Source organism: Cebidichthys violaceus, unplaced genomic scaffold, assembly GCF_023349555.1.
Source record: "Cebidichthys violaceus isolate CVI_PGR_0920_01 unplaced genomic scaffold, fCebVio1.0.p SCAF_8, whole genome shotgun sequence".
Lineage (NCBI taxonomy): Eukaryota > Metazoa > Chordata > Actinopteri > Perciformes > Stichaeidae > Cebidichthys > Cebidichthys violaceus.
In genome coordinates this window covers 14,911-37,752 of record NW_027176964.1, presented here as the reverse complement: position 1 = coordinate 37,752, position 22,842 = coordinate 14,911, and the positions used below count along the sequence as shown (strand labels likewise).

Genomic DNA, 22,842 nt, shown 5'->3' with positions numbered 1-22,842 from the left:
TGTGTCCTCCTGACCCTTCAGTAATTTCACACATCAAAGGGAGCACCACCCGGCAGCTGGCATACCGGAGAGAGAGGGGCTGCTGGAATTTGGAGGATTTTCAGAGATTTGCTCGTCGAGCCCAGAGTTATCTGAACCCACAGGGGATAGAAAAAAGTAAAAAGTAAAAGCTCAATGATATTTTTGATCCTATGAATATTTGACATTCATGCTGCAGTAGGCTGCATGCTCACATTTGCTCATCCTCTATCGCCGCCCTTGTTGTTGTTTTTTCTTTCGCTGCTGCCTCGGAGGCTTTCACAATGCCAACTAACAGCTTAGTGACATGTTTTTTTTTTTTTTTTTTTTAGTAAGTAAATGACACTCTACAGGGTTTTGCCAATAAGATTAGATTCTGTTACTGGTACAATGAAACTCGAGTCTTGACACAAACCCTGCTGGGCCTTAGCGGCGGAGCTCTATTAAACACCATGTACTGCTTTTGAGAAGTTGCCACGGTTTAATACTCTCTCTCTCTCTCTCTCTCTCTCTCTCTCTCTCTCTCTCTCCTTCCCCTCACCTGCTACCATCTCTCAGTGTTGGATGTGTACGTGTTGAGCACCGACGGTCAGGTGCAGGACTTCAGGTTTCCTCAGACAAGTAAGGGTGGAGCGTCTCTTCAGCTCTCCTCCAACACGGTCAAGGTCAACAGCAAAAATGGTGAGAAGAATGAAACATTTAATCATGGTTCATTTTCTGCTTTTCTTTTCTTTTTTGGGAGGGGGTTGTTTCAGGCGTTGACTGGTGATGTAAAGAAAAAACGTATAGTAATACCCTTATTCCAACGTATAGTAATACCCTTATTCCAACGTGTAGTAATACCCTTATTCCACCATATAGTAATACCCTTATTCCACCGTGTAGTAATACCCTTATTCCAACGTATAGTAATACCCTTATTCCACCGTGTAGTAATACTCTTATTTCACCATATAGTAATACCCTTATTCCACCATATAGTAATACTCTTATTCCACCGTGTAGTAATACTCTTATTCCACCGTGTAGTAATACCCTTATTCCACCATATAGTAATACCCTTATTCCACCATATAGTAATACTCTTATTCCACCGTGTAGTAATACTCTTATTCCACCGTGTAGTAATACTGCAAATATGCAGCTTTTTTAAACGCTGATAGACTGTGTTCCCTTTCTGTGTGTTTTCTGGTTGTTGAGTGAGTGAAAATGTTCCGGTGGTTACTTCTTCTTTTTTTTTTTATATATATATATCTGTTACTTATTCTGTCTTTCATTCAAACTCTCAAACCAGAGTTGGTGATTGTTGGAACAGTGGAAAGACTGTGATATAATAATTGTCTAAATCCCTGTTGATTCTCTTCAACGTGTGTCACATACCATTGCACAGGAATCGGGGGTGGGTGGGGGTTTAGCGTGTCCACACGGCTGTGATGTTTCCATCACTGCTGATCAGAGCTGGAGCCGATAAAGAACCATGACAGAATTCTGCAGGAATGAGTCCTGAAACGCGGCAATGAGTCAGCGTTTTGGCACTTCCAGTAACCCTCCTCTCTAAGTCAATGGGTTTTTTAAATGGGTTTTTGGTCGGCTGATGCCTGAAAAACGGTTTTGTGCTACGATATGTAAAATCTGTCGGTAAATACCCCTCTCAGGAATTTTGAAGCTTTTACTTGGTTGCTAACAAGTGGCTAAATGAGACTACAAAACGTCATCACGCCGACTAGTCCACCTTTACAGCCTAGTTGCGTATACTCGCGCTCATGAGACCGCGGTGTTGTTTGTTTAACGGCCATTTCTATTACTTCCTGGTGTCCACACTGGTTGCTTTCCCAAATCGTCAAAAAAAATCATATCTCAAAAGAGAGAGCGATGTGATCCTGAGTTAATTGAAGACAACAGCTTATGTGGTTTAGATTTAAAATCACAATTTCCCCTCAAGAATATGGTTCATGTCATTAGAATGAGTTTAAAAATCGAGTTTTACCGCTAACATTAAACAACAAATTGAAAGCCAAGCTAGCAGAGGTGTCTTTTATAATTTATGTGGAGCGGTATCTCAATTGGTCACTGAGAGAGAAATGTCAGCAAGGCTCCCATATCCAGCTGTCATGGTGCAAAATCAAAAGGGGCTCAATGCTGCCCCCATGTCAGCAACGAGCCCCTTAAAGGAATAGTTTAACATTTTGGGAAATACTCTTATTACGAAGTTGAAAGAAAGTGAATCAGCGTTGTTCCTAAAATGTGTAACTCTTCCTTTAAGGTTTCACACGATGCATTCACACGATGAATGAATACATCTCTTTTCGCTAATGAGATCATTTGTATTTCACTTGTTTATGCTCCCTCTGCACGTCTCATGATTGTATGATTTGACGGTTGCAGGTGTTGCCAAGCTGGTTTTTGTGCTCTACAAACACCTGGGTCAGTTCCTCAGCACCGAGAACGCCACTCTGAGGGGAATGGGGGACCCGAGCAAACGCAACCTCTCCCTCACCGTCAACTCCCACATCCTGTCAGCTTCCATCACCAAGGAGTCCAGCCGTGTGTTTGTGGCCGACCCCGTCATCTTCACACTGGAGCACCTGGATGTAAGCTTCCTCCGGAGACTCACCGGGACCACACCGCAGAGCCGGGCTGCCAAAATACAGAAACAGCTGCACAAGCTTTTGTAGAAAAAGGGGTTGGAGTAAAGTGAAGGCATCTATATTATGAGCGGTGGGACTAGTAGAGTTAGAGAAGCCAGGCGGGCTTGGAATCTGCCATAGCAACCTTTTATATTTCTTTATTCTTTCATCAATCAATGGTAATTAAAAAACTTAAATTGTGCAGATACTAATTGGTAGAACATACATAAGCACAGTCTACACACCAGGTACACTGACATCCTGTTTCTTACAGCTAGAGATGTGAAACATACACGCTGTGTTTGTGTACATTCATGCATATTGCAGCGTATATTCATGTATGTTTCATCATTCTTTTCTCTCCCTGTGCGTTTGTCTTTTTTAGAAGGTGCACTACTACAATCCCAACTGTTCCTTCTGGAATTACTCGGAGCGGAGCATGATGGGATACTGGTCCACTCAGGGCTGCAAACTGCTGGAAACCAACAAGAGCCACACCACGTGCTCCTGCAGCCACTTGACCAACTTCGCCATCCTCATGGCTCACCGGGGAAACGTGGTAAGAGGCTCGATCCCGGTGGTTTGCGCGCGCTATATTCCTCTGTCTCAGTTAGTTGTTCTTCCGTCTCGCTGACAGATTTATGCACACACGGCAAGAACAAGAATGGCATTTCAGTGGAGATAATTAGATTATTGCTGGAGGAGAAGGTGGGGGGTGGGAGGGGATAAGGAAGCGGGCTGTCACTTTAAAAGAGCGAGATTGTGGATCAGGATAGGAAGTGCGTTACCATTATCAGAGGTAATTATATTTTACCTATGGTCCGTGTCTAATATTCCTCCATGCGTATGTCCCTGAGAATCATGGGAAACAGTATATCCTCAGCTTTAACTTATGTTTCCTCCCCTCTTGAAGTGGTGTAGGATCCATTCGGTCGCAAAATGCAATTACAATCCAATTACATGATAAATGGCATGTGTAGCGAGGACCTATAGCCGGCAATAAATGTGGAGGATAAGTTTGTGGTTCGTTTAATAATACGTCCCATTTCATGAACTCTGTCCCTGTCATCTGTCTTAACCTCAACCTTAACCACAGCTCGAAACCAGAGCCCCGAGGCTAGGCTTAGCCTCACACCAATTCCCTGCACATCACGTCAACGGCAACTCCTGCCCTCAATAAAATTACAAATGTCACAGGAGGAATTGCCTCACTTTCGGGCCACCATGTTCCTTGAGTGATATGTTGCATGGTCAAGTCTGCTATTTTCACATTTGCCTGGATCCCATCTTGAAACCAGCTCAGTTTCAGATTTTCTGAAAGGCGGCGTTGATTTGACCTCAAAGAGGAGAACCCACATGTGGACGACGCGTCACGCGGTCGCGGTTCTTTGTGGAAGTTCGATTCAAACTGACGTCGCTTTCTGCAACATGGGCGCCATAATGTGATCAAAAGCATGTTCAGTTTGAGCGCCACGTGTCATCGGGTTGAAGGACAGGTTCTCTGAAGCTGATCAGAAGCAGTCTGAGGCACTAAAGTCAAGTGGATATCTTCCAAAATTAGTGACTGCAGCTCAACAGGGAAACACAGATGGATTTTATGCTAAAAAGACAGAACTTTTGGAAGATATCTACTTCATCTGTCTATCCTTATAGGCACATGGCGATTGTTTTAAGACACTGTGTGTGTGTGTGTGTGTGTGTGTGTGTGTGTGTGTGTGTGTGTGTGTGTGTGTTTCTCTGCAGGGGGACGGGAGCGTCCACGAGCTTCTTCTCACCGTCATCACGCGGATGGGCATCGCCGTGTCTCTCGTCTGCCTCGCCATCAGCCTCTTCACCTTCTGCTTCTTCAGAGGTCTGCAAAGCGACCGTAACACCATCCACAAAAACCTCTGCCTCAACCTCTTCATCGGCGAGCTCGTCTACCTCGTGGGCATCAACATGACGGAACCAAAGGTGCCGTGGAAATTATAATTCGCAGGGTTTTAAGCGTTCACGCTGCTGATGAATAAGCTCGTCTGCTGTGATTAACCTTTAAACAGATGGATTTCTCTTTTGATTGGTTATAAAGTGGCTGTAATGTTAGCAAAGAAAAAGATTAAAATACCACATATATATATATATATTCTGTATCTGCTTGTTCCAACACTTGAAGATCTTTGATGCTGACTCTGAGTGAAATATTGAAACTCAGGAGGAAGGGGGTTTTTTTGGTTGTTTTTTCTCAGGCTTCCCCATTTTATCAGATAGAAATATTCTATGCATGCATTATTTCATACGCAGTTCTCCTACATCAGTTCCATCTTTGGAAACTTTGTAAAACTGAAAGCTTTGAACAAAGCTTGGTTTCACAATGTGCATTTTAACAATGGACCCACCAGCTGTTTTTTTGGGAAATTGTACATTTTGTACTCTTCTGCTTACCCAGAATGAGGACAACTTATGGACGTCTTTGTATGTATAATGTATGCAGTTGTTGGCTATTAGCTCAGCTAATTTATTGAACAGTTATGAATCAGTGCCATTTAGGATACATTCTCAAATATACTGTTGTTTAGATTTTAAAACATTGCCATTTTATCACCTCATAAAGGTGTTTGCCTTCTTTACACATTCAGCAGATACGAAGCAACATTAGCATTCATTTGGAGCAGTATTCCTGTCCACCTGATAAATGTAGGGCTAATGTTCGCTCTCATTTCAGCTCTGATTGTGTCTCTAAGGACTCCTGAGGGAGATATTTGGCTAAATGCTCCACTGTGTTCCCCGTCTAGTAACGAAGTTTGTCTGTGTTCCAGGCAGGTAGTGCACAGTAGGTTTATCAAAGCAACAGCTGCCTGCTGCTGCTGCTGCTGCAGCAAAATATTGAGCTGGAGAAAAGAAAAAGCTTTAACATTACATGTAGTCAAAAAGCATTGATTTGAGCAGCTATAAGCAATTCTTGATCCCATAGACATTGTGATCTAACTAAAACTCAAACTTTGAATCTCTAAACAACAGCATCAAACATAAGTAGCTAGGAAACTGTCCCTCTGAAGCCCCCTTACCTTTGTGTGTAATGTCTGCATGTGTCTTCCTGTCAGCTGGTGTGCTCCATCATCGCCGGAGTTCTCCACTTCTGCTTCCTGGCTGCGTTCGCCTGGATGTGTCTGGAGGGCGTGCAGCTGTACCTCATGCTGGTCGAGGTGTTCGAGAGCGAGTTCTCGCGCAGAAAGTACTACTACGTCTCCGGGTACCTCATCCCGGCCGTGGTGGTGGGCATCTCGGCCGCCATCGACTACAGAAGCTACGGCACGCAGCGGGCGTAAGTGGGACATCTTTGTGGAGATTCTTCTTTTGCGGGATATAAAAAAAAAAAAAGTCAAAATGAGGAGCGTTAGTCATCCCTTCTCCCAATCAGCATGCATGTGTGTGCTAATGATAGCGCAATATCACTAAGAGTAGTCCACCTCTGCCCCCTTGGTAAATTTACACCCCGACACAGCTGTGACAGGGTGTAAATTTCAGGCGGCTGTGAGCAAAGCTGCAGCTTTAATGAATGCGCTGGCGAGCTGCTCTGGCCTGCTGGGTTTTTATTCTTTGCATGTGGATAATTGCCACCCTTGTCAGTTAAAAGTTTATGCACTTCTTCGCTGGTCTTCATCCAAGCAGCAAGCTTCATGATTTGTAAGACTGCAATCCTCTAATTTATGGAATTTAAGCAAATGCTTCTTCTTTTTTTTTCCCACCCTCACATTTTACTGCCGTAGTCTTCACTTCTGTTTCCTGGTGATAAACACGGGTCGAGGTGTAATTCATTCTCGGACTGTCTGCAATACAATGTTTACTGTTCAGAGTCTTGGGTATACACAGTCAGACGCCCCACATTTATAGGCCGTGAAGTCATGAGTGCAATAGCCGCTGCCTTTTTAGACTGCAGCTCCTCGTGGCACGGGGCCAACGCTCCCTCAAGGTCGGGTTTTCTTCTCTGTGGTCGGTGGAGTCTCTATTCTGTCGTCGTATCATCCAGCCAGCTCTGCCGGGCCCTGATCGATGAGACACAACTCTGTTTTGGCAATGAGATGATTTAATGAACTGAACATCACCTTTTACCCACTGTAGATGCTGGCTGAGGGTAGATAACCATTTCATCTGGAGCTTCATCGGACCTGTAACCTTCATAATTGTGGTAAGTCGTAATGTTTGTGCACGCGTGTGATAACTATTTTTTTTTCCTTCTTTTCTTTCAAAGAAAATCTTTGAAAACAGTTTATAGATTTTCTCTCTTTCTCTCTCTCTCTCTGTACCGGCACCCTCTTAGCGCTGCTTTCTCGGATCAATTTGCATGAAAGTAAAGTGGTCCCATTATAGCTGACACGAGGACATCAGTGTCCATTCAGCTATGAAATCCTCTGAAATCAGAATCGGTGCGCAGCAACAACCCAAAGCTGTTTGGTCCTTGCTGTACATCTAGAGAATACTCTCCTCCCGCAATCAAGAGGCGAAATCGTCTCAGGCATGAAGGTCATTTGCTCAGTGGGAAAACAAGGGTGGTGGTGGTGTTGGTTGGGGGGGGGGGGGGGGGGGGGGGGTTGAACATGGAAGTAATGAGTGGGTGGGCCAGACAGCCATTATCACAGCTCATAGCCCTGCTGAGGATCATGACACGTCCCCAGCCAATCCCAGCGCACGGACATCTCCATCTTCGCGCTTTAATATTTGATGTGGTGCACTGGGTGTTCTCGATGCGCACACGCAGCACACGCACATGCATGCAGGCGGGGATGAATGCACGCAGCCCTGAACAAACACACGCTGCGTATGCAAACAGGCGCCTATGGTGACACACGTGTAAATCTGTCCATAGGCTGTAAATACGCAGCAAAAAAAAAACCCCAACAACTGGGAGAAGTGCTGCGTCGGCAGCGCTGGGTTTTTTTGGCAGAGAAGTGAGAGACCTGAATATTGTAGAGGACGGCCCCTTGGAGACCGGGGCATGAGGTGGGGAGGGGGGGGGGGGGGGGGGGGTCCATATGTAGTTTGCCTTAGCTTTCTGCAGAGTGCCTCCCTGCCCGTCTGTCCGTCCGTCCGTCTGTCTCATCGGATCTGTGTCATCACTTGCGGCTGATGTTAAATGCATCTCCAGCCACTCGACTCATGCGGACGTAAACCGGCCCCGGTGGCTGGGAGACAAAACTCGGCATTACTCTAAGCTGTGATCTAAAAGCCTCTTTCTGTCTTCTTGGCCACTCCTTTTTTTTTCTTTTTTTTTATCCATCTTTTCCCCTGATGTTGTTGGTTTCCATCTGCTTTCCACTCACACTCTTTGTTTCTATTTGAAGACCCTTTTTTCTGTTGCCCCGTTTCAGAATGCACCCGTATGTTGCAATAATGCGGCTCTTTTTTTTTTTTACTTATTTATGTATGAAAAATTGAAAGCGTTTGATAAACTGAGGCTACGTTGAGATCGCTCCGCTTTGTTTTTCTTGCCAACTCGTACTTTTTGTTGTTGTTTGTTTTCCTTCATGTGCGGTCGACTGGTCACACTCAGATAGAAGTTTTTAATAAGACTTCTCATTTATATTTACAATATTGAGAGAAGTGCATTTCAAAGGTTTAACATGGAATCGGGCCAAGCTGAAGCACACCTCCTCCCTTCCTCCGGTGCTTAAAGAGTCATCCTGAAACCTCTCTGGATGTATTGCTCGAATCACTTCAGCGTTTTTTTTCCCCTTGGCTTCAGTAAATATTCCTTCTAAAATACGGCACTTCTTTCTTTTCTCTATTTTTCTGGAGCTTTTGTTCGCGGTTCATCAGGTCTGTTTGGACTCCATCAGATATACATTCTTTGTATTTGGGGAGGATTTGCTCTTTGGTATTGACTATAATGTCAAACCAGGCAAGGAACTTTCTACGCAGCTTATGTTGAAGGCCAGAGCTGTGTGAAGTAGACCGAAGGAGTTAACCTCTCACTGCTGTTTTTCTCTTTGGAAGTCGATGTACTTTATGATCTGCACTGAGGCGTTCAATTTTGATATTCCTCCCAGTAAAAGGTATGCTGGTGTTGATGCTAACTATAGAGCCAAAACCACTATACTGTCGATTAACCAATACTTTAAGTCAGTGGGAAACATAACTACGGGGGGGGGAAACCAGCGGTGGAATACAACAAAATACATTCACACATGAGCTGTACTTCAGTGCAGATTTGAGCTTCTTTTGTTTTCATACCACTTTATACTTCTACTCCACGACGTGTCAGAGGGAAGTATTGTACATGTTGTACTCCACTACGGTTATTTAAAAGCTGAGAAATTAAGAAGTGATTAAGAGCTGGTAGATGATCATTTGTTACTGATTGAAGAAACATGAGTTGACCAGCGGAGCCGAAACGATTAGTTTATTAATCAATGCTCGACAGAAAATCAATTGACAGCTATTATGATAATAGTCGTTTCTCATGGTTTACTGATTCACGTAATGTAATTATTTGCTGCTTCTCCTTTCAATCATGTTAATAATCAATTAAGGAAATTATATTTAATCTTTTGAAATGTATTTATTTTTTGCAGTTTGAACGCAATAGAAATATTGTGCCTCTAAAGTAATCATGAGTTGCAGCCTTATAAATAAAAGGAACCAACGTAAACATTAAAATACTCATTAATAATCTAATTATATAATTATGTAATTTTATGACAGACACACAAGACATTTTTCTACATTGAGTATTTCTATTTTATTTATTTCTATACGTTTCTGATTACATACTTTTACTACTCAAGCATTTAAATGCAGGACTTTTACTTGTAATGGAGTATTTACTCAGTGTGATACTAGTACTTTTACTTCTGAGTACTTCGTCCATCCGCTGTCAGCAACTGGATGCCTTTCTAAGTGCAGTCTGTTAACCCTGAAACATCTGCTTTGACAGGTCAATGTCATCTTCCTGGTGGTGACGATGTTCAAGATGGTGAAGCACTCCACCTCCATGAAACCCGACTCGTCCAGGCTGGGGGGTATCAGGTGAGGGGTGTAACTCTGGCAGATTAGGTGGCCGCTCTGTGGTTCGCCTGCTCGGAGACCGTGTGTGTGTGTGTGTGTGTGTGTGTGTGTGTGTGTGTGTGTGTGTGTGTGTGTGTGTGTGTGTGTGTGTTTGAGTGGAGGCGTGGAGGTAATATGCACCATTACTGCTTTTGCTCCCTCTCTGGAATTTCAAAAGCCACATTTGACCAACCCATTTATTTGATTTCCTCTTCTCTTAAACCCGACTGAACCAATATTTTTTCCCCTTCCAGATTTTTATTTCGTCCCGTATGGACGGTGCCTTTTTTAGTTCATTTTATGATTTCACTATTTGCACTACGCAGGGTTATATTGCCTTTTTTATTTCTTCATAACTGCATTTCTGACCTCTCTGTATCTATTTGCTCCTCTATGCTGGCATAGTTTACAGGCTTCGTCTGGAAGACGTATTCCTCCACATGCCTTAAAGATTTAAAGATGGGGGGAAAAAGGTCCCCTTCCAAATCTTTCCGCTTCAAGTGGGCTGCATTTGCTCGATAAAAAGACAGGTCCCCGTCCATTTCTGTGCCTGGGTTCTTGCTCAACAATGCGTTTGAGGACAGGCCAACATATGCTATGTGGGCGCCTGATTTTAAGGCAGCCGCTCTTGATTTTGGTCCAGAACAAACAAACCAAAAAAAAGACATTTAATCTGCTTTTTCAGGTTTGTTTTAGGAACACAGAGAGCCCACATGTTTGGCTGCTGGATTGCACACCATCATCTTAAGAAGTCAAAACTCATTAACTGTCATTAATTAGGGTCTACCTCAAATCAGTATGTAATTAGTTTCTGTGTCAAAGGTGGTTACTGGTATAAAAAAAAAAAGAAAGTGAAATAATTGGTTGCGCTTTGCGTGATTATATTCAGACCACAACAAAATGTATTCTTGTTTGAAAAAAGCACCAAAAGACTGGGCAGCAAGTCTAATCAGCCATCCCTCTTATTTCTGTGTGGCTCGTCTCTCAGTGACATGTTGTCCCATCTCTTCCCTCCTCACCGTGTCTCTCTCAGCATGTCTCCTCTCTTGTGTATCAATAAGGGATAGTCATCGTCACTGACTGTGAAGTTATCTTATTTCCTCTATGATTTCCTGGAAGCCGCCGAGGAAAAACCTGCTGCGTTTGCGTGCTTTTAAGCCAACGACTCCAAGGAAGACCAGGGAAATATTTTTGGACTCGGTGTCAAATACCGAATGCACATTCATTCCAAATCTTGGTATCAGCGTTTATACACCAAAAGAAAAATAGCTTTATTTTATTTTTTTAACAAGCTGCTGTCCAAGAGCAGAGAAACGTCAAACTGAGTAAAGAGGAAACCTACTGCAACTTTGCGGTTTCACTCGTTAATATCGCTCTTCTTTTTCTTTCGCAGGTCGTGGGTGTTGGGAGCGTTTGCCCTACTTTGTCTGTTGGGGCTCACGTGGACCTTTGGCTTGTTCTTCCTCAACGAATCGTCCATTGTGATGGCTTACCTCTTCACCATCTTCAACACTCTGCAAGGGATGTTCATCTTCATCTTCCACTGCCTCCTCCAGAAAAAGGTAGGACTTCTTCCTCCGGCGCTCTTCTGATTTAATTGATTGGTCGAACAACAGATTTCAAAAGGTAGAATTATTCAACAAGTTGTTTTTGAAGCATGAATGCAAACAGAAAAAAAGGTTCTTCCAGCTTCTAAAATGTGAGGATTTTCTTTTATTTATCTGCAAATTCAATATTTTTTGTTTTTTGGATGAAAATAACATCACTTTAGAAATTCTCAAATAATCTCTAATCAAATAATGACTTTATCAAAAAGACTTGTTAAACTACAGTATAATCAGTATAGTCAATTCATGAAATTTAAAAGCTACTTATTTTTTGCTTTTCTTTGTCGTGTAGTAAATTGATGTTTTGGGGGTTTCAGACATTTTGTTCTGACAAAACAAGACATTTGAATCACCTTTGGCTCAGGAAACTTTTAAACAATTACTTGATCTATTCAGAAAATAATCTGTAGTTAACTGTTAATGGAAATCATTATGAGTCTTACTGTCATGACATTCAAACATAGCTCTTCCTATTTCTTTCCAAATCTGTCTAATCAGTGCACTGCAGCTCTGGACACATTCTCACTCTGCAACACTTTACATCACAGTGCATATCACCGTGTTATCAGAGTCTGTTATTATCCCTGTCCTTACAGATTCGGCATTTAAACAGCTGTCAGCCGGATGGCATTTGACAAAGATTAGGGATTTGCATCTCCCTTGGGGGCTGTGTCTCTCTCTGAGTGCTCAGCCCGTCCTGATCTTTTGTTCTTCTGCAGGTCCGCAAAGAGTACAGCAAATGTTTCCGTCAGTCCCAGTGCTGCGGCGCTCTGCCGTCCGAGGGACCCCACAGCGCAGCCAAGACGGCCACGTCTCGGTCCACGGCCCGCTACTCATCTGCTACACAGGTACGTGTACACGGCCGGGAATCCCACGTGTGCTTAGGGGTTAGGAACGTGTGAAAAGCTTGTATCCACATTGATTCCAGTTCATATATGTTGGTGGAATCACTTTTCTGTTTTTCAGTTTTATTTTTTTTTATTTCTTTAAACGGTAAGTCTGGTGATGTTGTTTAGTTTTTAATTGTGTTAAAAGACCAAAACCAAAAATGAACTGATGCTACAAACAAGTATTTGTCTTTGTAGCCCAAACCTGATCAACTGCAGCTTCTTCCTCTGTGTGAAACAGCTCCATTAGTCCCTTCATTATGACCAACATTGGCAGCGGTGGTGTAAATACTCACAAGAGCACTGATCAATTTGCAGCCGACAAAAAGTCCCCAACAAATGCACCATTTACTACTGTTTATGCGGTTTGTTAAAAAACTACAGTGCCCAGGTGTTAAGGGAAATTACTGAGCCTTTTTTAAGAATGAAAGTATATATTGGTAACCCGTCTTTAAAGATTTATGTCCTCGGGAACAAATGGCCTTTTGGCTGAGAGCCACAGAGAGGCTGGGGAAGTTGGAAGGTATTGATGATTCTTGTCTTTGAATTTGTAGACAATAAGAAACATGGAGGATGTCATCCTTGAGTAAAGACTCTAAAGCAGAGATTCGTGTTGCTTTCATACAAATACACAGTTCAAACCTTTCAATGGAAACATCACGACAGTACTTTATGTCACATTTCAGCCCTCACTTTGTAACGTTAGGCTTTGTTAGACTGTCAAGATTATATATCAAGAGATGGGAGGGAAGTGCTTTACAATACCGTACAGTGTAGCTGTCAGACAGACAGCATTAATGTGTGTCATTTTCTCTTTTTAAATGGTCTTTTTATACCTGTTACAATGACCTTATTTGAAAAGAAAGAAACTGTGAATAAAAGGATGTAGAATTGGACACATTTGTCTCTGATCTCTTCTATTGAGACCTTAAGAGATCTATGCGGCTTCTGCTCTAACTAGCTTTAAAAAAAAAAAAAAAAAAAAAGAGCTGCTGTGGGCCCGATTCTTGGACTATCCATTTTTGGTATCGGTTGGATCAATAGCGCGTGCAAAGGTTTGGTTTCACAGTAGCATGACCATGTCGTCAGCAGGGGGTAGCTTAAGTCTTGTATACAAGTGTAGAGTCACGGAAACCCACGTAGCTCCTGGATCCGCGGGGCCAGAAGCCTTGAATAACAGCGGCACCATGTCGAGTCCTGATCAATGGCTGCTTTTCTCTCCACCCAGAGCCGCATAAGGCGGATGTGGAACGACACTGTGAGGAAGCAGTCGGAGTCCTCCTTCATCTCGGGAGACATAAACAGCACCTCCACACTCAACCAGGGTAAGCAACCGTTTCTTGTGCCGCCATTTTCTTTGTGATGTAGCTCTGAATTTGGAATAAACACTTCAATGGATGCAGCTTACATGGCTCTGTGGTGGCTCGGGAAAAGAGCAGGATAAGACCCGGTTTAATGTTTCTCTTTATGCTAAGCAATAAAAATATATATATATATATAGAAGAGAGTGTTAAATGCTGCCTGTGTATCAAAGTTCTCAGCATTGCTCCTGCACTTTCCCGCTCAGGTGGATCACTTTAAAAGGCGAGGAACAGCAGACAGATGTGATATAGAGGTGTGGTATTTAGTGTGGCACAAAATGTCACTGATGAGGCCTTGAGTTCAGATCGCAGCGACTCTATCTGTGCGGCGGCGGCGGCGGCGGCGGCGGCGGCGGCGGCGGCGGCCTCTCTAACTCATCTGTGTGATTGTCAGAGTGAAGGTGGTGGAGATGAGCAAAGTCGGGCTGAGGTCAGAGCAGCTGTTTGGGAGCGATCCCGGCCTCTCAGGCCGCAGACTGTGCCAGAGCAGATTTGGCCGTAGTTATGAATTAGATTGTTTCTCTGTTGGGTTTTTTTTAAACACATGCCAGCGCAAAGGTTCTCAGCGATCCGTCCAAATGACTGAGGGTTGTTATTACATTCTTGAGGATTTACACAAGCATGCTCAGGATGATAGGGATACTGTATTATTCATGGCAGGCCACTTAGACATGTTATGTCTACTGTCCCGACTGGATGAGTTTGTTTAGATGGATTTGTTTCACGTAAACACTGGAGCTGATTGTGTTGCTGTGCTTTGGTCAACACTTGTCGCGATAATTTTGTTTGTCAGCCACATCAGCTGACTGTTTGTATAAAGTCTTGCTTTGACCAACGTTTCTATGGCTGCGTCGTGTCCATAAATAGAAGGCAGACGGATCGGAGGTCAGAAATCTTTTGCGGTGTCAGATTTTGGACAGTCGATGTCAGTGTTTGTTTATGTGGACACCACCACAGACCATGAAGTACAGTACCTCGAGCTCTGTTTTCCTCAACTGTGTTTTCCCCCCTCTCTCTCTCTCTCTCTCTCTCTCTCTCTCTCTCTCTTTTCCTGTTATCTCAGGGATGACTGGCAACTACCTCCTAACTAACCCTCTCCTCCGAACCCACGACACTAACCCTTATAACAACCTGCTGGCAGAAACGGTGGTGTGCAACACCCCCTCTCCACCAGCCTTTCACTCCCCAGGTGCACATCCACCCTCCGCTTTTATTCTTACATTGATTTGTGTGTGTGTGTGTGTGTGTGTGTGTGTGTGTGTGTGTGTGTGTGTGTGTGTGTGTGTGTGTGTGTGTGTGTGTGTGTGTGTGTGTTTGTTTTAAGGCAAAAATTTGACAGCTTGGAAAATACACGTATTCGTTTTCTGGGCTTGAGTAAGATGAGACGATCGATACCACTCTCATGTCTGTCTGTTAAATTCAAGGCTACAGCCAGCAGCCAGTTAGCTTAGCTTAGCAGAAGACTGGAAACAAAGGGAAACAGCTAGCCTTGCTGGTGTCCAAATGTCAGGAAATCTGCCTACCTGCATCTAAAAATACAAGCCAAAGAAATGCAGGCCAAGCACATTTAGCCATGTGAAATAGGGAATTATCGTTTGTACACTTTGTTATTTTGTAGGGGATAAACAAACAAGGTTTAATGAGTATCGTAGTGGCTAGGCTAGCTGTTTCTACCTGTTTCCAGTCTTTGTGCTAAGCTAGCCAGCGTCTGGCTGTCGCTTCAAAGTCAACAAACAGAAATGGGAGCGATATTAATCATCTCGTTTAACTCTCTCCTTTTAAGTGATTTATTTAAAACATGAAAAATCTTGAGGTCGTGACTCTGACACAACGCGCCTCAAAAAACGTTACAAATAATGACTCTAGATTTACCGTTTGTTCTTCATTCCCGCCGTCTTTGTATTTCCGGTAGTTCTTATCTCAGCCAGTTTGTCCTTTGTAAGCGCTATCTCATCTCTTCTACCGAGCAGTCATATGGGAATTCCTGTTGAACGTGAGCTTCACTCGTCGGTCTGGATCATTTATATTCGTACGCTTTATTTACGGGTGAAATCTCGACAACATGTTTACATTGTTCTTTAGTTTACTTCCAATTAGATCGATTTAAATCACGTCAGTGTTTATGGTGACCTAGTTCCTCACTGGCAGAGCAACAGAAACCCAATCAAAGAAGAAGAAGAAAAAAAAAAAACAGAAGCTCATGACGCAATGCGGGCAGAATCGTAGCCCTCAGATATTCCCAGGCATTTGATGATAAAAGAGAATATACAAAAACAGGCTGTATGGCAAAAAGTGTGTAAGGAGATGTGCAGGAATGTATAGCTTTAACCCGCTGCAGTCATCGCGGTCTCGTTTAGCGCTGCGAGCTCACTTACAGCACAATGAGAGCACTTCACACTCGCCGATAATGAAGTAGGGTTGGGACCAAACAATGTCTGCAAAGAAAATCAAAGACTTTCTTTTTTTTTTTTAATTTATTTATTTATTTCTGTCTGAGAGCTCAGCAGCAGGCGAGCAGCTCGGATGCAGAAGTCAGTGTGTGTTCAGACAGCTTGAGCTTTATTGCCCTCAAATGTTTACCTGCTTAATCATTGTAGTAATTACATGTTAACATTGGAGCAGCAGAGACAGATAAAGAATGGAGATATTTAATTAGCACGTCATTTTGAATGTCAGCGTAAATAAACACCTCTTTTACCTGTAGAACCCCCCCCCCCCCCCCCCCCCACCTCCCCTGAGGCAAACCGCTGCACTTAGCTCATACACGGGAGCATCAGGAAGCAGTGACAAACGGGGGGGGGGTTAACATATGGAAAGTAGTTTGAGGATACTAGGCAGCAGCATGACACACAAATGTCAAAACCTGGTGTGAAGATCACCAACCAAGTATGAAATATGCGCAGAGAGACTGTCAAGTTTAACATAAGCTTTTTCAGAACCTCACCTGCTATAGTCATTACATTTAGCTCCTGGAAAAGGATGAGCGTGTCCTCTATTATAAGTGTATTAATGCTAAGTAACACTCTGCAGATGTTCAACCGATGCAGTAAAATGGGTAAGGAGAACATCTTGGATGAATCTCTGCTGGAACGGTTCCCAGAGTGCAGCTGTCGCCGTGTCCACTTGAATTCTGTTCACATGGTTTCCCTTCTCTCCCGGCAGACAGTACCTGGCTGCAAGAAAATCACTGCCTGCGCGTAAACAAATGCAAATTTGGAAGTATGGTCTATTTAGAGAGGTGTCTAATAATCTTCCAACCTCATTTTCTTTTCTTTTTTTTTGCCCTTCTGCACTCTATTCACTCTTTTTTTTTAGAAATGTCTTTGATGTTGTTTTAGAGCTTTCGTCTTCAGTTGCTATCATGCTTTTTTTCTTTTTCCTGAGACATTCATTTGAAACCTAACAATACAGATTCCCCGTGTGTTTTTTTTCTTTTTTTCTTTCTGCCTTTGACGACTTCCCCCTCACTCTGTAAAATGTCGGCCTTTCACTTACAGGCTCACAGTGGACTCACTAAATAGAATCCTCACATCAAAAATCAAGCCGTCATCCTGCTATGTGCACTTAGTCATCGGCCTGCACAAAATTAGAGTACTCCACTGTGTGTGTGTGTGTGTGTGTGTGTGTGTGTGTGTGTGTGTGTGTGTGTGTGTGTGTGTGTATTGTTCACATTTTCAAAAAGTGAAAAAAAAGAGGGCATTCAGAAAGAAGGATTTACTGTAGACTTTGAAAGAATCCAGACTGTGCTTGCTGCTGAACCCTTTCACCTGCTGAGTCCAGGATTCAGTTGTCCTTGATTTGTCCTTTTGCTCCGTCAAACGTTAAACACATCATTTCTCTGTCATTCTCCACCGACAACAATGTGAGCAACGCCTCACATGGGCTAAATTATAGTTAATTGCAAGGACACAAAGACTTGGATTTACTGAATCCAGGCTGGATGTTTGAAGCTTTTCCCACTTTGGTCTTATTTCAGTGATTTTGTTGTTTCTGCTGCAATTTTTTATAAAAAAGCATCTGTTTTACTTTTTTTGCACATCAGCTGTTCTTAGGCCAGATAGCCTGAGCAGACACACTTGATGTGAGTGTTGGCAAAGTGAGTCATTGCACCGTGCCTGTGTGTCGTGGTGTGTGGGGGTTTGTTGCTGTGCTTGTGGGGCCCTCGGTGCAGAGAGGTGGCTGGCCATCTGTGTTCGACATTACTCTTTTGTCTCGCCTTCTTTTTAAACAGGTGGAATGTTTTATTCATCGTTTGTGTCACAACACTTCCTCATCAGCTTGTATTCATTTATTTATTTCACCCCCCCCCCCCCCCCCCCCCGCCCCATCCTATCCTGTTGCTTTTTGTATGCTGCTGTGTTGTTACCTGGTCATCAGCTACCTCGTAGCGTGTTGCCGTGCTATATTTTTAAAGTCATCTTTTGTTCTCATTTCTCCAATATTGTTCAGGATAATCTCTTAGATTGGCTTTAATGATATTCAGCCATAATGAGGATGGTCATGTTGGAGAGCCGATTGGGTTCTCCTTTGAATTTTAAAACTTTGTTATATTTGCATAAAATTGAAATTAACCCAGAGATCAAAGAGCACAAGAGTGCAGTGTCCTGAGCAGTATCAAGTTGGATGTGGATGGTGTAGTGGACACTGTTTTGTTCTACAAAGGCCCAAAAAAAAAAAATCCTCTCTCATGCACTCTTTTGGCCTTTTGTTGCAGGACAGCACTCTCTGAGCAACAGCAGGGACATCAGCGCCATGGACACCCTCCCCCTCAATGGCAATTTCAACAACAGCTACTCCCTGCGAGACGACGACTATGAGAGCGTGGGCGTTAGAGCCCCGGGTGACCTGGGGGGCCTCCACCTGGACGACGTCGCCTTTGAGAAGATGATCATATCTGAGATTGTCCACAACAACCTACGGCCCCGCGGGGCCCCCAAAGGCCGCGACCACCCGAGGGAGCAGGACCGGGCTTTGCCCCCTCAGACCAGAGTGACGGCGGACCGAGGTGGTGGTGGTGGTGGTGGTGGTGGTGGGGGGGGCGGGAGCGGCAGCGAGGATGACGCCATCGTGGCGGATCACGCCGAGGCGGCGTCCCCCCAGAGAGGAAGTGGAAGAGGAGGCCACGCCACCCTGGAGCTGCTCCTGCACCCCCACCACAAGGAGGTGCTGGAGGCCCCCCTCCTGCCCCAGAGGACTCACTCCCTGCTCTACAGCGCCCAGAAGGCCCCCAGGCGCCTGGAGGGTCAGGGCGGCCACGCCTCTGAGACTGTCACTGCAGTGGAGGACGTGGGCGCCCAGTCACCCAACAACAATAGAGACTCCCTTTACACGAGCATGCCCAACTTGAGAGACTCACCCTCGCCCTCAGCTTCGCCGTACCCCCCGGAGGAGGAGGAGGAGCTCTCCTCCTCGCCTCGAAGCGAGAGCGAGGACGCGTATCACAAAAGCATGCCTGAGCTCGGCGACGCGCCGCAGCCCCTGTCCTACTACCATATAAACCGAGGCACCAGCGACGGCTGCATCATCCCCCCCAACAACGACGACTGCACACAGGAAGGGGAGGCGCCCAGCGACGGACAAATGCAGCTCATCACCAGCCTCTGAGCCGGCCCTCTTTGTTTGCACAGGTTTCAACAGATGGCTGCTTTCGGTCGATGTCGAGAGAGCCGGCGAGTCTGGCTCCGCACTCCACATGCCCTTCCTGTTAGGACAGGAAGTGAAACGTTGTCGGGTGGGAGAAGAAATTACTTTTTTTTTTTTTTTTTTTTTTTGCACACAGATCCCATTAACACACAAAACACGTCCATCCGCGGCCGGACAACTGTGGACTGTGAAAGCTCTGCTGTTGGACGAAAGAGGTGCAGAGAATAACACACAGGCCGTTGCGTCAGAGACAAGTCTGGCTTTTCTGTTGTACTGTACTGTCGAAGGATAAGAGATGAAAAAAAAATACTTCAAGCAAAGAACTTTGAAACTCCGGACATATTCTTTGGGGGACTTTGCAGAACCAGGGTCTTTTTAGTCATGAAGTCCAGAACTAGAACTAGTGTGGCTCCACTACACAGTCGGGACTGTAAAGTTAAGAAACCACTAATTCAGACTCAGGCCTTATATTTTCTCTATTGCACATTTAACTGTTGTCAAAGTAACAGCTAAAGAAAATATATTTTGCTGTACCACTAGTGTAAAAATGAAAAAAATTAAGAAAGAAGAAAAAAAAAAAGAGAAGAGAAACGGCAACCATTCAGTAGTTAAGCCCTGTCAATGTTAATACGATTCTTGAGACAAGGTTCATCAAAATGGTGGAAATGTGCTTTTTCCTCTCACACTTGACTTGTTGTATTATGTTTGAATATGAGAAAAAAAAAAAAAAAAGAAGTTTCGAGAGATCCATATGAAATCATGCTCACGTCTCTGCTTGTGAAGTGCTTTTGCTTTCATGAATGATGAGTTTTTGCCAGTAGTATATTTGTTAACACCGGGCCATGCACAGATTTGGAGTAAATTTGGAAACTTGTGTAATTTATTTTACTTTGAAAGAAATTGTCAAGTTTAAAAGACTTGTGTTCACGCCAATGCGATATTGCAATTTTTGCGGACATATTTCATCCTTTGACACTAATTAATTTATTAACTGAACTATTCAGAAGAAGAAAAAAGGAAAAAAGAACATGGTTGGAAAGTGTGAAAAGTTGTTGCAGCACTGATTAGGTTCAATTTATTTCTTTTGTAAGAGTCCATCATCATCATCATCAGCTGATATTTAATTCAACTCCTGTTTGATATCAAATAAATGTGAAATTTTTTTCTTGTTCTCAGAGGTCTGTCTCATTTTCATGTTTTGCATAAAAAGTATTGCTGTGATCCATACGTGAAGGGGTTTTCCATATTTCTATATCGTTACTGTTAACAAATCCAATGAAAAGAACTAACAACATCTGGGACACAGAGTGCTGCAGGAATGAGTCATAGTCACAGAAATGATTAACACAAGCCTCAGAGATTTTAAGGTTTTGTTCTACGATATAAAATACATCAGTAAATAAATGCACGTCTCGTGTATTTTTAAACTTTTGGCTTTTTGTTGAGTGATGCTAGTTTCTGGGGTTGGCCAACAAAAACTACGTTGTGCAAACGCACCATGTTCATCTTTAAAAAGTGGTCACCAATATACAGCAGACCAACACTTTAAATGCAAACGTCACTCAAATAGAAATAAATGGTTGTTTTATTGGGGATTATTTTCAGCTGCAGATTAATACACGTTAATTAAACATTTTAAATGAACCATGTTGATTTCAACGAAAGAACACCCAATGCATTTAAATTCTCCAGCGGATTTTAACTTCTTAAATGTCGATTAAAAAAATTGTTTACACGCTTTTCCATCAACTGGGAAATGTAAGCCAATAAACTCTTATAGTTTGGCCAGTTGGTGCTATAAAGACTCAGCATGGCTGTTAATCCGCCAGTAAACAGAGAAGAAGAAGAAGAAGAAGAAGAAGAAGAAGAAGAAGAAGAAGAAGAAGAAGAAAGTAGGAGGTACGAACCGAAACAAAACAAGTCGGAATTGCCACGTGTCTAACCCACGAGACGGTCTTCAAGAATTTGTTTTAATTGAGGAAGTTTTAAGTGTTTCATGTATTGGCCATGTTTCCCGCTGTCTGGAGACGAAGACATGCATCCGCAAGTTATGGGAACATCCGGGAATATCCGAGAAGACGCCGACAGCGGAAACAGCTGATCTGTCACGTGAGTTCTAGCATCAACAATTTTATTTTTTTTACCAATTAAGGAAGTTTTGTTGAATTTCCATATAATTTTTCTAATGCGATACTTAAACAACTAAACTAATGTAAACATGGCTGCTGTTGTAGTTCTCAAATCACCCCCATCTTAATTCCTCCTGTCAAAGTCGGTCACTCACTCAAATCATTTAACTTGTGTGTCAAAAAAAAATAGCTTCATCACTGCTGCCAAAATCAAATGTCTCTTCATCATTGTTTGAACCAAGGCTTTCACGTGTCAAAGGACCTGTCAGTATGACGGTGAAGATGCTAAAAATAGTGTTTGTTTGTGACTTGATGAGATTTTAACCCTTATAAGAAAGTCAAATATTATCTTCAGCTGACGAATGAACTCACGACATCAAAAACGTTTCTACAGACTGTTTGTTAGCAGGTGACATGATTTAAAAAAAAGCAAATGTCAAAATACAAAATATTAATATAAATAAGGAACTTAGCTTCACCCCCTGTGGTGTATGCGTGTTTTGAGATATAATAGCTTACCAGGTTTGACAGCATGTGATGAATGACATTAAACGTGTCATAAATACACGTAAGGATTCACCTGTTATCAATTATCACAATACTAAATCAATTAAACATAGGAAACGTTTTTGTCTTGAAAGTTGTGTGGAAATTTTCTTTCGACAATAACTGAAGAAAGCCTCATCCTTTAGCTGCCACGGTAAGAATACACTTTGACAGTAATTATGCAGGTTTAACAAGATGTGCCATAATCGTTTTTGATCGGTGTCTAAATCGTTCCATGTGCTGAAGTGTAAGCACATCATCCGAAGAGGAGACAGAGTGGATGAGACTCACATCATGGATTTAGCAGATTTAGTGCTCGATATGTCTTTCATCCGTGACTTTCTCCAGGAGTGTCTCGCTCCAACTGACCACACACACACACACACACACACACACACTCTGAGCAGACCTACAGTACATGGAGCCGCTGTAGGATCTGGGTGGTGGTGCACTTTATTAGTTGGAGCAGGGTGCCAGTTTGCTGTCAAGAGACTTGACGGGGGAGGCCAAGGCAAAGCTCTGAATCCACCATGGCTCTCTGCCTTGTTGTTTGAACATCAGCCTCTCGGTTTACACAGAGCCATCCAAAAAGGCCGGAGAGACAGAACGCTGGTCTGTAAATTATACGGAAACTTGGCTTCTGTTCAGATATAAATCAAATTTAATGCAAAGTCGATGACCCGCTCACGCTTCACCGGGAACGGGCCAGGCATTGTCTGTGAAAGCTTCTTTATTATAAACACTGGAGAATCGACATGGCGGCTCACAATCGGCTTCACATGAGACTATCCCTTCGGGGGGGGGGGGGTGGTGATGTCACTGCGAGGAGGAGAAGTTTCCCCCGTCTGCGTTATCATAACAGTCAAATTTGTGACGAGCGAATGTGCTGAGCTCCCTTTGTGAAGCATAAGGATCGGTTTTGCATGATGCATATATATTGGTTCATTACCACTAAGTCACCTGTGCTCTGTACTAGCTCCCTTACCCTATTATCTTAAAGAACA

At 43.3% G+C, this 22,842-nt stretch overlaps 1 protein-coding gene across 13 annotated transcripts in view; it reads left to right on the top strand.

Moving 5' to 3' along the window:
* The window catches only part of LOC137866166 (adhesion G protein-coupled receptor L2-like), an 85,843-nt gene extending 65,503 nt beyond the window's left edge, over positions 1–20,340 (top strand). For 3 of the 13 annotated variants that reach the window (XM_068701875.1, XM_068701874.1, XM_068701878.1), the window contains 12 exons: positions 577–699; positions 2,404–2,609; positions 3,031–3,204; positions 4,389–4,598; positions 5,726–5,946; positions 6,744–6,810; positions 9,556–9,647; positions 11,059–11,227; positions 11,992–12,120; positions 13,388–13,484; positions 14,584–14,709; positions 18,235–20,340. In XM_068701875.1, the coding sequence (XP_068557976.1) occupies positions 577–699; positions 2,404–2,609; positions 3,031–3,204; positions 4,389–4,598; positions 5,726–5,946; positions 6,744–6,810; positions 9,556–9,647; positions 11,059–11,227; positions 11,992–12,120; positions 13,388–13,484; positions 14,584–14,709; positions 18,235–19,124 (2,504 nt within the window). In that variant the 3' untranslated portion in view covers positions 19,125–20,340. The other 10 variants (XM_068701877.1, XM_068701876.1, XM_068701887.1 and 7 more) reach the window with 8 other exon arrangements.
* Positions 20,341–22,842: the final 2,502 nt, after the last annotated feature.